The sequence below is a fragment of the Saccopteryx leptura genome, chromosome 5 (genome assembly GCF_036850995.1).
Source record: "Saccopteryx leptura isolate mSacLep1 chromosome 5, mSacLep1_pri_phased_curated, whole genome shotgun sequence".
NCBI lineage: Eukaryota > Metazoa > Chordata > Mammalia > Chiroptera > Emballonuridae > Saccopteryx > Saccopteryx leptura.
In genome coordinates this window covers 47,931,571-47,945,306 of record NC_089507.1, presented here as the reverse complement: position 1 = coordinate 47,945,306, position 13,736 = coordinate 47,931,571, and the positions used below count along the sequence as shown (strand labels likewise).

At 30.6% G+C, this 13,736-nt stretch overlaps 1 protein-coding gene across 5 annotated transcripts in view; it reads left to right on the top strand.

Annotated features, from left to right (window-relative positions):
* The window catches only part of EPHA5 (EPH receptor A5), a 373,740-nt gene extending 365,501 nt beyond the window's left edge, over nt 1-8,239 (top strand). For all 5 annotated transcript variants that reach the window (XM_066384549.1, XM_066384547.1, XM_066384548.1 and 2 more), the window contains one exon: nt 5,626-8,239. In XM_066384549.1, the coding sequence (XP_066240646.1) occupies nt 5,626-5,731 (106 nt within the window). In that variant the 3' untranslated portion in view covers nt 5,732-8,239. The remainder of the gene's footprint in view (nt 1-5,625) is intronic.
* The last annotated feature ends 5,497 nt before the right edge of the window (nt 8,240-13,736 follow it).

The window sequence follows — 13,736 nt, the reverse complement described above, 5'->3', positions numbered from 1 at the left end:
AATCTCTTCTCTGTATCTCTATTACTTTAGTAGCTTTTTGCCACTTACTGTTGTGCCTCCATCAGATATTTTTTGTCTTTTAATTTATTTACTATGACCCAAATAGTAAAAAGAAAGTAGGAGATGTATCAACATCTTCTTGTTTGGAGAAAGTTGCCCTCCAGATGTCAATTGCTTCTGATTCCTGGGACCCACGTGAACACATTCCTTACTAGGAACTGGGCTGCCGGAGGTTAACTCCCTCCAGTGAAGCTGATTTCTTGGAGAGTCCAGCACCTCAAAATGTATGTTCTTTTGTTTATGTTTTTTTAACCACACCTGTCCTATTTGGTAAGAAAATATTTATCAAATGTTTTGTTAAATAACTCACAAAGGAGTAATGTTATTTCTTTGGTCAGAAACGTAAAGTATAAGAAAAAGATTATCTCTACATTTTGCTTGCTTTTCACCAAAAAAAAAAAAAAAAAAAAAAATTATTATTAAGGACTTATGGCAAAAAAAAAAGTCTAGAATACCAGTTAAAAAAAAACAACAAGCTTTGAAAACACTTTTGAGTCCTGGCCAGATAGCTCGGTAGGTTAAAGCATTGTCCCAATATGCAATGGTTGCAGGTTCAATTCCCACTCAGGGCACATACAGCTACAGATTGATGTTTCTCTCTCTCTCTCTCTCTCTCTCTCTCTCTCTCACTCCTTTTGTCTCTCTTTAATGTCAATACATGAATTAATTTTTTAAAAAAATGAATATAACATTTTGATAATAATTTTTTACACATGGTCTTTACCCATATTCAAATATTAATTTTATGAAGCAGGATAAAATATTATTACTAGTATTAATGCCAGAACAGAAACTGAGAACTGGAAGAGTATATTCATAACTATAATAAATACTTAAAAAAATGTTAAAATCATTGACATAAAGCAAAAGATCAAATTGCCATATACCTAGATTAGAAAAATATGTGTAATTCATGTCATCAAATTTGTTCTCATAGTGAGTTTAGAGAAAGAAAGGGTCCCTAAAAAAAAAGAGAGAGAGAGAGAGAAAGGAAAAGGAAAGAATTAGTTTTTTAGAACCACTTAGGTAAAAATAATTATTCATAAAGATTTAATTGTATTTATTTATGTTGGGGGTTTTTTTGTCAGCAAATGCATATATGGCTTAATGTTGTAAAGAAATAAAAACTTTGAGATCTTAGAGTCAAAACATGTTCAACAAAAGAGACTTTCAACCCTAGACATTTTTGTCTGCTGTTCTCTGCCTACACCTTGCTATTCTGTGTGCAATACTCATATTAGAGCAATTGTGGCAGTAGTGGCACAATCTGTGCTTCGGCGTACAATGCAGTGTGGGGTATTGTTGACAGGGGGAAATGTGAGCTTGGGGTGAGTTTCAAATTGAATCAAGAGATTTGAATTGAGAACAGTATTGCAGTTGCCTTTGCAACTTCTTACCAGATGTGTATTGTCAACTTTTATTATTCAGAACATGCGTACAGTCTAATGAATTTAAATATTATACCAATTATGTGCAAACTGAATTTGTTCCTGTTAATATCATCTATTAAAATGGGGTCATAAACTACTAAAATGAAAGTTTCTCAAATCCGAAGCCAAAATTTGTGCACATCAATTCCAATAAATGGCTTAACTTTTCAGTACAGTCAATATGCTAATTTTTATACAGTTAAAGTACACGTAAGTATACTTACTATCCCATTTGTTCTACATGATTATGCTAAGACTTCTAGTCTAGCCCTTACAATGTCTCAGCCATTGAAGATCATGACCAGAGAGGCCACAGTGAACCCTCTCTTGCCTAATGTAAATATATTTATCTTGTGCAGTAGACATATATGATTATCAAGATTCTTTTAAATTAATCAAAAAATTCCAAACATCAAACTGAATGACAACAAAAATTAATTTAGTTATATTCATTAATCTCTCTTCTCCCTTCTCCTATACAGCCAGTGTTGGTGGGGCTAAGTACCAGAAAAATGGCTAAATGTTGTGTAAAGCAGAAGGGAGAAGAATGAGTTAGGGAATGACTCATCCGCAATGGATAAATTAAATCCTGAATAATGAAGAGTTGCTTCAACATCAACTAGACACCTCTTATTATTCTCTATTTTTTATTATGCCATTTTAGTGTCATAATATCAATGTTTTTATTGTTTAATTTTATGGAATAATATTTGAAGAAATACAATGGCAATTCATTATATTTGCAGATTTTCTAAAACTAATCATGCTTTGTTGACAAAACCGAAACTACTTTTCATGTAACAGTGCTATTCTTATGGTGTTTAAATTTATAAGCCGGTGCTGAAATATATTTTTCATTAATAAACTTGACTTTGGGTGTTACTTAAGATTTCACGTGGTCATGATAAATTAGCATAATATAATAATAATTTATACTTATAAAGGTGACAGACTTAAAACTTAGCCTAGCTTTAACATTTCCATACAGAAAAGTGAAATGGGTAAAAGAGATTATCATACATTGTTTCTAAATATTTTTTCAAAAAGTATTATAAATAGAACATCAACTTTATCAAAAAATGTAACTAATTTTTATCAAATTTCTCTCATATTACTATTACTAAATTGATCATTTACCATGTACTTTGAGAAGTAAAATGGGAATTGTTAGAAATTACAAAAGTGTGAGAAAAAACTACTTAAAGAAGATTATGCACTTAACAGTATAAAAATAGTTATCTAACCTTTACTGGAAACATCTTTAATACTATTTTAATTTTCATTTGCAATATCATTACAAGTACCATTATAAACACCATTACAAATCACTGAGCCAGAGTCTTTTTTGTGGTGTTATTTTTCAAAAAATAAAGTTATATTTACACAAAATATATCAGTAAGTTAAAGCAGTTGAAATAAAATCCATCAAACCAGTGATTTGCTATTAGTTAGATAAAACTAACAAAAGCTGGAATATGGAAAACACATACACATAGAGACAGACATGCCTACACACATGTACACACACTTCAAATTGAAGTTTTGGAGTTGTATAGGCAAATTCCATGTTTTTTTCAGTGGGAAGACCTATATAGTCTTTTTTCAGGTATTTCAGAATAAACTATAATGCTTATAGTTAAAAGTTCATTCCTAATAATTGGATTAGCCAATGTGAATTGTGCAATTTAAGTACATATATATTACATTAGTATTTTCAAGCCTGGGGTCTAAAATACTTATGATAAAATATGTTTAAGAACTTCATTTTAAATACAAGTTATTTAAAATCTCTGGAAGAGATTGATCATTTCATGTTAAGAAATGTTAGTTCCTTTTCTTTTGATTTAGGTCCAAAGTATGCTAGCAAGGTACCCAGGAATATCCACATCTACAAAAGTACTCATGATTCATAAGTTACATATGGAAACATGAAACAGTTATTTAGCTCATAACTGAAATGTGTATGAAGTATAGATTGGGTTACCACAGCCTCAGACAAAGAAATATGTGTTCAGTTTTCTACATTAACTATCTCTTAATTTTTTAAAGACTTTTGGATATTTGATGTTATACCTACAGAGTTCTCATTTTACAGATAAATAAATAATTGCATTTGAAATATTTTGCTCAAAATCCAATCACAGATAATGAGAAATTAAAGGAGAATGAACTGGTGTCAAATTCCTAGTTTTACTCCTACCTCTGCTACCCACTGGCTGTGCTATCTAGCCAATCAATTTAAATTCTCTAAGACTTTCTTTCCTCCTCCATAAAAGGAAATTACAAAACTCATTATCTTATGAGTATATATTTTTCTAACACACAGGAATAAGACCTCTTAACTGACACCTATTATTTTTATATTTAGTGCAATGGTTCTCAACCAGGTCTAATTTTGCCACTTAGGGTGCACATGGCAATGTCTAGAGAAATTTTGCCCTTTGTCACAACAAAGGGCCAGATGTGGTGCAGCCATTCTATTTTAGTGAGGAGAAGGAAGGAATGCTGCTAGATATTCTGCAATGCACAAGACAGCCCCTATGATAAAGAAGTATTCAATCCATTATGTTAACAGGGGCAAGGCTGAGAAACTGAATTAATTGAAAAAAAAAACAAGATTAAAATAAAACCTCTTTTATTTCTATATTTGTCTATAACTAGCTATTTTATATTCCATTTTATAACTGACAATAGTGATTTTGTTTCAAAGTAAAACAATTTTACTAGTTTTTAAGTTTTGCAGATGATTGTCTTCTATGCTTATCGTTATTATTTTTTTATATTGTACTCTGATGTCTTGTAGCTATGATAATTTCTAAGTCTAATGTTTAATAGTCACATACTAAGAAATATATTTCCACCATAAATATCAATTGTTTCTTTGAGCTGCTTGCCATTTGCTAAATATCTTATAGGAAATTAAAAAATAATAATAATAGAGGAAATAAAACCAAAGACATTATTTAAGTAAGCAATTTTTCCAAAAATAATGCAGATGGAGTTTAAGTACCTATTTATTTAAATTTTATACTCTGATAATTAAGAGATGTTTTTGATTTTCCAAAACTATTCAATTTTATATATAATGACTCTAATGCCATTGTACCCAATTCCATAAGCTTCTACTAAGACCATCTGAAATTAATATATAACTGAATGCAAAAATATTCTACTTTTAACATAAGGTGTTCACTAAAGTATTTATCTGAGAATCTAACATGGTGCCTTAGTTATTTAAAACTGTTGAATTGCTCATGGTCATTTTTTTTCTGTAATTAATGTTATCATTTGTCAAACTTAAATGAGTCATTATATTTGCGAGATATATAGTGTTATGGAATAGAAATACTGAGTATACTAGGAAAGAACATTTTAAAACAATAGATACTGGCATGGAACTCCATAATGTGGTGTAGTTTTGAAACCTAAACGTCTGTAATTTTCTTTTATATAATAAGATTGTTTAAAAGAAACAGAATGGAGGTATCTTTTATGAAATGACTTTCTGATAGTGTGTAATCTTCAGAATGCTTTGAATGTAAATAGAGCCTACACATTATTTAGCAAACGAATAAAGTTCTGGTACTTTGGGTTCCAACTTAAAAAAAAAATGATTTGGAAGTGTTATAAGAGCAATGTAATGGTGATTATCTCCTAAAGATATCTGTTATATAAAATGATGGTACTGACTGAGTCATTTGAAGAGTTTAATCTTCAGTTGCTTAACTGTTATTTTTTAAAAAGATTTGTTGCTTACTGCTTTCAGCAGAAAAAAAAGTGTGTCCATATTATTGTAGGTTCACATTTTCAAAACTGTTCAATGAAATTGTACCCTTTAATTTACATACTTATTGGTAAGCATGTGCAATTCTGTTTTTTTGCCACTAACATAATAATGTCTAAAGAGGGGCCATATATAGACTATATTCTTTATTATAAATAGTTCTTGGACAGCAAACAGATCTTCCAGGTACAATTTTGAAGCCTACCTTTGAAAATTGGACCCTGTTTGTCTAAATTGAGACCATAATTGAATTAGTTTCTGCAAATGTTTGCCTCTTTGCCAGCGTGAAATATTGAGGTGTGCTGCGAGTTGAATCAATACATACACCCAATGTGTGCTTTCTTCATGCAGGGATTTGAGGCGGCTTGGAGTGACTCTTGTCGGTCACCAGAAGAAGATCATGAACAGCCTTCAAGAAATGAAGGTGCAGCTGGTAAATGGGATGGTGCCATTGTAACTTCAGTTTTTTGTCACTTCATGAATCGATGATTCTGCACTTTGTAAACAAACCCTGAGATTTATTTTAACAAAAAAAGGAAAAAAGGGAAAACTCAGTGATTTCTAAACCTTTTGAGAGCATTTCTTTCAACCACAGAATTTGTAATCAGTGTTTTACTAAAATCTCCTTAGCTTTTTCTCGGTGTCTTCATTTTTTGGACACAAATATGACCTCCTTGGAAAAACAACATGAGGTTAAACGTTATCTTACAGCAACAAAATCCTTCTCACTACTTTTACAAAATTTTATACATGAAACATATAACTATATACAGCACCTTTATAGACTGAATTAAGGCAGCACCTTTCAGAACTTCCAAGAATCTACTTGAAAGGAAAAATTTTATAGTCATTTGCAGGTTAACAAAAGCTGCAATTCTCTGAAGTTTACTTCAAGTCTTAATTGTCCACATATATGTATTGAGGAGCAATATGGTTAGATATTTCCTTAATAGGTAACTTCTTTTGTAAACTTTAAAGTACTGTTACACAGCTGTTAAGTTATAGAAACTAGTGTATAAACATGTTGCTTGATCAAGAACAAGTATAATACAGGGTGTATATTTATTTTTCTGTTTTTACTATTTGCTTTCAGTTGCTCTTCTAGAAACTATTAGGAAATAAATGTGTATATAATGTATAATTTGCTGAATACCCAGGAATCAATTTAAGTTGGAGTTTTGTATATTTGTGCTTGCACGTGTGCATTACAATTCTACTTGCATTTTTTATAGTTTTAATTTTAGCAACATTCAGGAATACGTGTTCCAGAGTGGAATATGAATAGGAGAAACAGGAAAGCAGTAAAACAAAATTTAACACAAACTTGTGTCTTCTTTCCTTTCATGTTTCCAAAAGCTACTAAATCTCTTTATTCACTAACAAGAAATGTCTATAAGATTAAATCCCCTTTGGCTTTTTAAAAACACTTTGTGTTATCTGTGACAATGCAGTCCTTCTAGCCATTAATCTTGCACCTCTGTAAGAAATTTCACCTTTCTGAATCCCAGAAAATATCTTGTCAAGCAATGCTGACACTGAAGGGCACATTTTCAGCAGGATGTAGAAGGATTTAGCTGTGCAGACTTTTGTTAATGTTGTTAAATCCAGGCACATAGCACTAAGCATTACTCCTAAGTGTTAATCCTTTGTAACCATTCCCCTTGTGGCTCAGTTCTAGAAATTTTGATACTACAGTGGCAATGGAATGATAACAAATTGTAAATATGTCCTTCAGAATTTTTTCTACTTCAAGAGTTGACACATTTTATTTGTTGATGGCTATTTATTTATTTGGAAATTTCACCATGTATTTAGTTACATCAAATTTGATTTATTTAGCTCAACCAATCCAAACCATTATTTAATTGACTTTATGAAGGAACATAATATATGTCCTATGTATACTTATATATCATACTTAGAGAAGACGAACATTTGTGGCACTAATTATGCAGTTTATTAGAATTTGAACAAAACTGAACTTGGTAAAATTACCAAAAAATTGTTATTATTACACTTTATAGGAATCATGAAATGACATGTCATTCAAGGAGCACAGCATTTAAACAGAAAAGAGCCTACTTGTAATTATCAAATCATGTATTAGGATCAGCTGGATTAGTGAAATCCATAGGAAATATACCTGCTTTGTAACAATGGTATGTTCTCTTTGCCAAGCACCTGTTTTAGCTGAACATTAGCACATAAGTGAGTAAAGTTTTGGGAAATAACTCTTTACCATGCCCAACTTTTACTTAAACAGTGTAGTAGATTATTCCTAAAGAACATTTAAAAAATAGGAAAAGAAAATAAAAAGGTTTAAATAATTTTTAAATGATATATTGAGTTCTATATATAAGAGAGGTGGACATAGCCATCACGATGATTAAAGATGTATTTATTTCAATAAACATAAAATTAACTGATTCCTTTTGTACAAAAAAATTGGAGATTGTTTCACTTATTGAATTTTGAAAAAATAAGAAATCTAAGTGATAAAGTAACAACTGAGAAACTTCAAAGGCAGAAGAGAGGTATTGATTTAAAAGAGAAACTAGCATTAATGTTAGAGCTTATGGACTAGCCACAATTAGTTACACATGAGTAAGGTAGTTTCTAAGTTATTTTCCAGCTCTATACGTTCAAAGATGTTTGGAAGGTGAAGATAGAATACATCTAAGTGATTCGAATTTGAAGTAACAATGTAGATTTTTCTTTTTTTACAAAAGAGCATTATATATTAATTTGGATCAAATTTATTGTCTTCCTTGTAATCTCAGTGTTCATTTTAGGAAGTAAATTAAGATAAATGTTAAATAGACAGATAACTTTCATTCACATCTAATTTTGGTTGAGAATTTCTAAGGAATATCCATATAATAAAGAGACTTTCAAATAAGATGTACTTTCCCTAAAAGAGGAAATAATTTCTTTTAAAAAAATATTTGTTCACCACTGGATATATCACCAACTGGGAAGTGCCAATCTCATCTATAAATGTGAGAAATAGAACAGGAGAAAGAAGCAGCTTTTGTGAAATGCAGTGAGGCAGTAACCCAGAGCAAGATTTGACAAATCATGATTGTATGATTTCTTATCCTTTTGATTCATTTTGTCACACACCAGAAAACCAAAAACAAAGCATAAACTCAATAATTTTAGAAGAAAAGAAAGATTTGTCAAAATGATACATAAGCTTTTTGTAACTATCAGTAGCAGTATCTGTAGGGCATGAGTCTTTCTAAATTTTATTTTGAAAAGTAGGTACAAGCAAGGACTAATTTTCAACGTACTGATATCTGTTGGAATCCCTTGATTACTACTTTTATCAATCAATTTGTTTCATAATCTTGACATTTGCTCACATGTAAAAATACCATATAATCAGTTGTTCTTGGCCATTGAAATGTATGAATTATATGTAAAAGTGTAAAGATTTTAATTTTCTCATTTAAAAAATAATGTGCATGGACCTTTATTTCTTGTATTTTAGTCACCAATTAAGTGTTCTGAAGTTGTAGGATTACTGTAAAAATTATATTCCAATATTCTATCTAAACATAAATGTGGCCAGCATTACTAGTCTCAGAGTTGCCAAAAGATAAAATGTCTTTAAACCAATTTGTAAATGAGTTTTAACCAGTGTGCAATGGTGAAAAATAGTTTCATATATCAAGTTTAAAAAAATATCATTTTGAACACATGTGTTTGCATGTCTGCTATTTAATCTCTATGTGAAAATTAAAGAATTTTATAACACCGTTTTTCCTTCCATTAAGAGTGGGTTCTCAGAAGCACAAGCAGATATTTACCTGTGGAAGACATTTTTGCTGTAATTGTACATTGGATAGCAAATGCTTTTTGAGTCAGATGTTAGAAATTTACTAGATGTATAATATTGCATAGTAGATTAAAATCATTTCTCATTTTGGTTTTTCTAAAAATAAGAAAATCAGAAAGCTAAAAGTATGATAAACCGTCTTTGTTTATGTCTTGCCAGATGTTTAACATCAAAGTAAATAAAAAGTAGGTACAATAAGATGGTGATGATGATGGTATTGAATAAACAATCAAAACACTAGTTTTATTTGAAATTAATAACTAGAATAAGTCATCATTTTTGCCACTATGTAACACAGCTGGTTACATTGAATATTTTTCTCTATTATGCAGTTAATTATATAGTAATGTAGCAAAGAAGGAGTAGATAAAATCTTTCTTTTTGATTTATGAAAAAGTCTTTTGACACATAAATGATTGAATGTTTTTATTCAAAATGACCACATAATTATTTCTTAGGAGAAGACACCAATTCGTTAAAAAAAAAAAGTCTATTTATAATAATCAGAATCAAGTATCATTTGTCTCTTCTAAATATGTGACAAAAATGGAAGGTAGAGAAGTATGTTTAGTATGGCTGAGCTATAATAACAGTAGAAGTTTCAGTGGTCAACATATTTGTGAATCTTTAGACTGCTATAGTTTTACATTAATTATTTAAAAGTATGTAAATTTCATTTATAATAGTCTAAGAATAAAACTTAGACATACACATTTGTTAATATGTTTATTAAAATATTTTAGTTTCAGTCCAAGTGTACTTTATTTTATGCTAGGCATCAGGGTATCTCAAGTCCCTGCTTTAGCGTTAATTCAAGGAAGGATTAGCACTTCTGTATTTTTCCCCATTTGAAGCTCTCTGTGTATTTGGTTTGTGTACATGTTTTTGTAGTGTAAAATATAAAATTTTATATTTTTTCAAAAAATAAAAACCCTTTGAACACAGATAAATCCGATTGTCATGCTTGACCCTTCCCCAGAAGCTTAAATTTACAACCTTTGTATAATGATTTCAGTTAGTTCTAATAATGTTGGAATTTCTTGTGCTAAATGTTTTAAATGCAATAACCATACATTTTTCTCTAAGGTGTATTTAAAAATATTTGTACTTGAATGTTTTTTGCAACTAGAGTTTGACACTAAGATTATAGGATATGAGCATAATTATGTGAAACCTAACTAGAAGTTCATTTGTAAAACTATAATGTTATATTAGTTGGCAAAAAAAAAAACAAAAAAAAAAAAAACTCACACCTTTCTGGTGTTTACCATCTGCAAAACTAAACCTGCTGACCACCATTAGCTGGTCACCTTCTCATCACTAAGCACCTGATTATGAAACAAGGTGGAAAAATAGCATTCTTACCCAGAAGGATGCCACCGTTTACAAGTACTCCCAATGCTTCTCTCTGTATTGTGTTATATCGGTCTCCTACTGTAAAGAGCATAGCAAACAGTATGTTGTATTCAAGAAAATTAATCATATTTGCATTCACCTTCTTAAAAAGTTACCTCACATGCTTATGAAAATAATCCATACCTCCTTTGGCTATGCATAAAATCACTATTACAAGGAATATCAATTGATATTTAGTAGATACTCTCATATAAGGATTATGAATTATTTGTCCTTGTCCTTGCTTTGCTACAGAGATAAATATTGTATGAAAAAAGGGATTGCCCCAGCCCCCAATCCTATAGGCACTCTTGACCAGACAGAAGGATTGAGTGGTGGTGAAGTTAACATTTAAGAAGCATGCACTACTCTGGATTAGAATTTTTTACTCTAACCTTGAAGATACCTTTTTATTATATCCACTTCACTCAAGAGGGAACTGCCTAAGCCCTGACTGTTCTTCAAAGGCAGGATGAAACTCACATTTATTTCCAACCAAATATAAACTTTCCACTACACTACTCTAATTCCGCAATACTGACCATACTATCTATCTAATGGAATTGTTTAAGCCAACCTTCTAATTTAATTGATGAAGAAAATGAAGATAAATAACAAAATATAATTTGCATATTTTTACAAAGCAAGGTGAAAACCTTGGGTGGGAATGAAAGTCTAACTGATTATGTTTCTAACATACTTGATTTTTAGAATAAGCCAGACTTTGAGAATCAAAACAGTTTTTCTTATTTGTGATTCTTCCACTGAATAGCAGCACAATCTCATTCAGTATATCTTTCTAAGTCTATACCATAGTTTCCTCAACTACACGCTCAGAAAATTGCAATAAATATTTATGACATCTCCAGCTATGACATCTAAAGTTTAGTTATGAAACTTTGAAGGTTACAGGTTTTTCACTACCAAACTGTAAGCTACAGTATAAAGTAAGTTGATATTTATGAAAACCCACAGTAGCCATTCGAATCAAGCAAGAGTTTCATATACTATGGTAAATATAATTTTATTTGAATTTAGTAGGCTAAAAATAATAAATTATAATAAAGCTGGCAGAAATCCTGGAATATAGAAAAATTTTCTTCAAAGAAAGTGTTATTTGTTCTTAAATTCTTCCTTTAATTAAAAAAAGTTGTTAATGTAAAATATTAATGTGTTGGGGTTATTAATTTCAATTACAAGTTTGTCACTGATCCTAAGTTTCCAGAAAGTAAAACTTTTTATTCACAACAATTCTTTAGCGAGACATTTATTGTTCTTCTTTTGAAAATAAAAAAGGTAGAAATGGAAACTGCCCTACTTCAAGACTGAGTGACTTTCCTTAGATCACGTAGCTCATTAATATACCCCTTCTCTTTTAAAGTTAATCCTTCTGTCTCTGAGTTCCAGATGATGCACTTCTGCTTTTGATCCTGTTCATTAATTGTTTCTGCTCTTGAATATCTTTAGCTATCAGTCTCCCTGGCTCCCTTTACCTCGTCTCCTACATTACACCAGGGAATACATAGTCTGTTGTTGTTTGGAGCCAGCATGTCAAAACTTGTTCTGTCTCCAACAAGTTGTGTGAACTCAACTCAGGCAAGCTATTTAACCTCTCTTTCTTCAGGGCCCTCATCTATTAAATAAGGAAATACCATGGCTATTATGAGAACCTAAAAATATATACATGGAGAGTGAAATAGCCTACCATGTGATAATCAGTAAATATTATTTATCTTTATAAATACTACTCTACCATTTCTCACTGTCAAAATATATAAAAGAGTTTACCTTAAATTTTTCATCATTTTCTCTCATTTATTTCATTGCAACCTTTCTTCTCATACTCTACAGATTTTAACTTAATGTTATTAAAACTACAAACACATAAACTTTGATAAAATTTTAACAAATTCCCTTGTACTTGTAAGACAGATTCTACAATTATCAACTCAATGCCGATCTTATTTTGCACATAACTTTACAGATTCTCTACAAGATTTAAAAAATCACAGATATTTTATTGTTTCATTAACTGTTCAGTTAGTATCTCCAAAATAGAAGAATTATTTTAAAATATAATTATGCAGGTAAAACTATTACACTACATAAACCTTCACAATCTGTTAAAACATTTTCAAATATTCAATCAATACTCTCCTTTTATATATTTTCTACATTTTTACTTGAATTAATATCTAAATGCCCCCTTTATTTCTTGTAAATTGGCAGTTGGACTCAGATTCAGATGAGTCAGAGATCTTTTAAGAAAATATCATAGCTTGGCGCAGTGGATAAAGCATTGACCTGGAATGCTGAGGTTGCCGGTTCAAAACCCTGGGCTTGCCCAGTCAAGGCACATATGGGTGTTGAGGCTTCCTGCTCCTCCCCTCTTCACTCTCTCTCTCTCTCTTCTCTTTCTTTCTCTCTGTCCTCTCTAAAATGAATAAATAAAATCTTATAATAAAATAAAAAATCATATTTTTGTGTACATGCATCAGTACACATAAAGTCAAACCATCTTTCTGTAATGTTAACAGTAATTTATGATCACTGCCAAATCATTATACATTAGTTATTCCAAAATGGTGATTTTCATCATTCTTTCTGCATTTACTTGCCACACTACTTTTATAAAGACTAATTTCCATTCATCAACTATTTAGTTACTCTGTAATTGAGTGTATATATAGGCAAAGAGAACAGTTGGTTGGTGGTATTATTTTCTGTCCTATTAAAAAGTGAACAAATAATCAAATGTCCCATCAGTGGCCATTGAGCCTGATATCATGTTTGGGTTTTTTCCCTCATTTTCTCTAAGCTCATTTTAATTAAAGCTTTAATAGAATCAATAAGGTCCTTTTAATATTTTGCCCATCTTAAGTGTTCTCCTTTTCTTGGCATCCCAGAAGTCAATCAATCTTTCTGACTTTTCTCACATTTTTGGCCATTTATTCTCAGTCGTTTCCACCATATTTTATTATTCTGCCTGCCTTTTAAATGCTAAATTGCTAGGGTTGTACCTTAATACTCTTCTCATTCCATGCTATATGCTTTCCGTTGGAAATTTCATAAAATCAGAAGTCTTCAATTTTAACATATATGCAAATAACATTCTATACTGAATCTCCAATGCTCAATTTTTTCCCTGAAATATACCTTTGTTTGTACAAATTTGTACCAACAATATCGAGTTGGCTGCAATGTAAACATTTTAAAATTGGCCCTG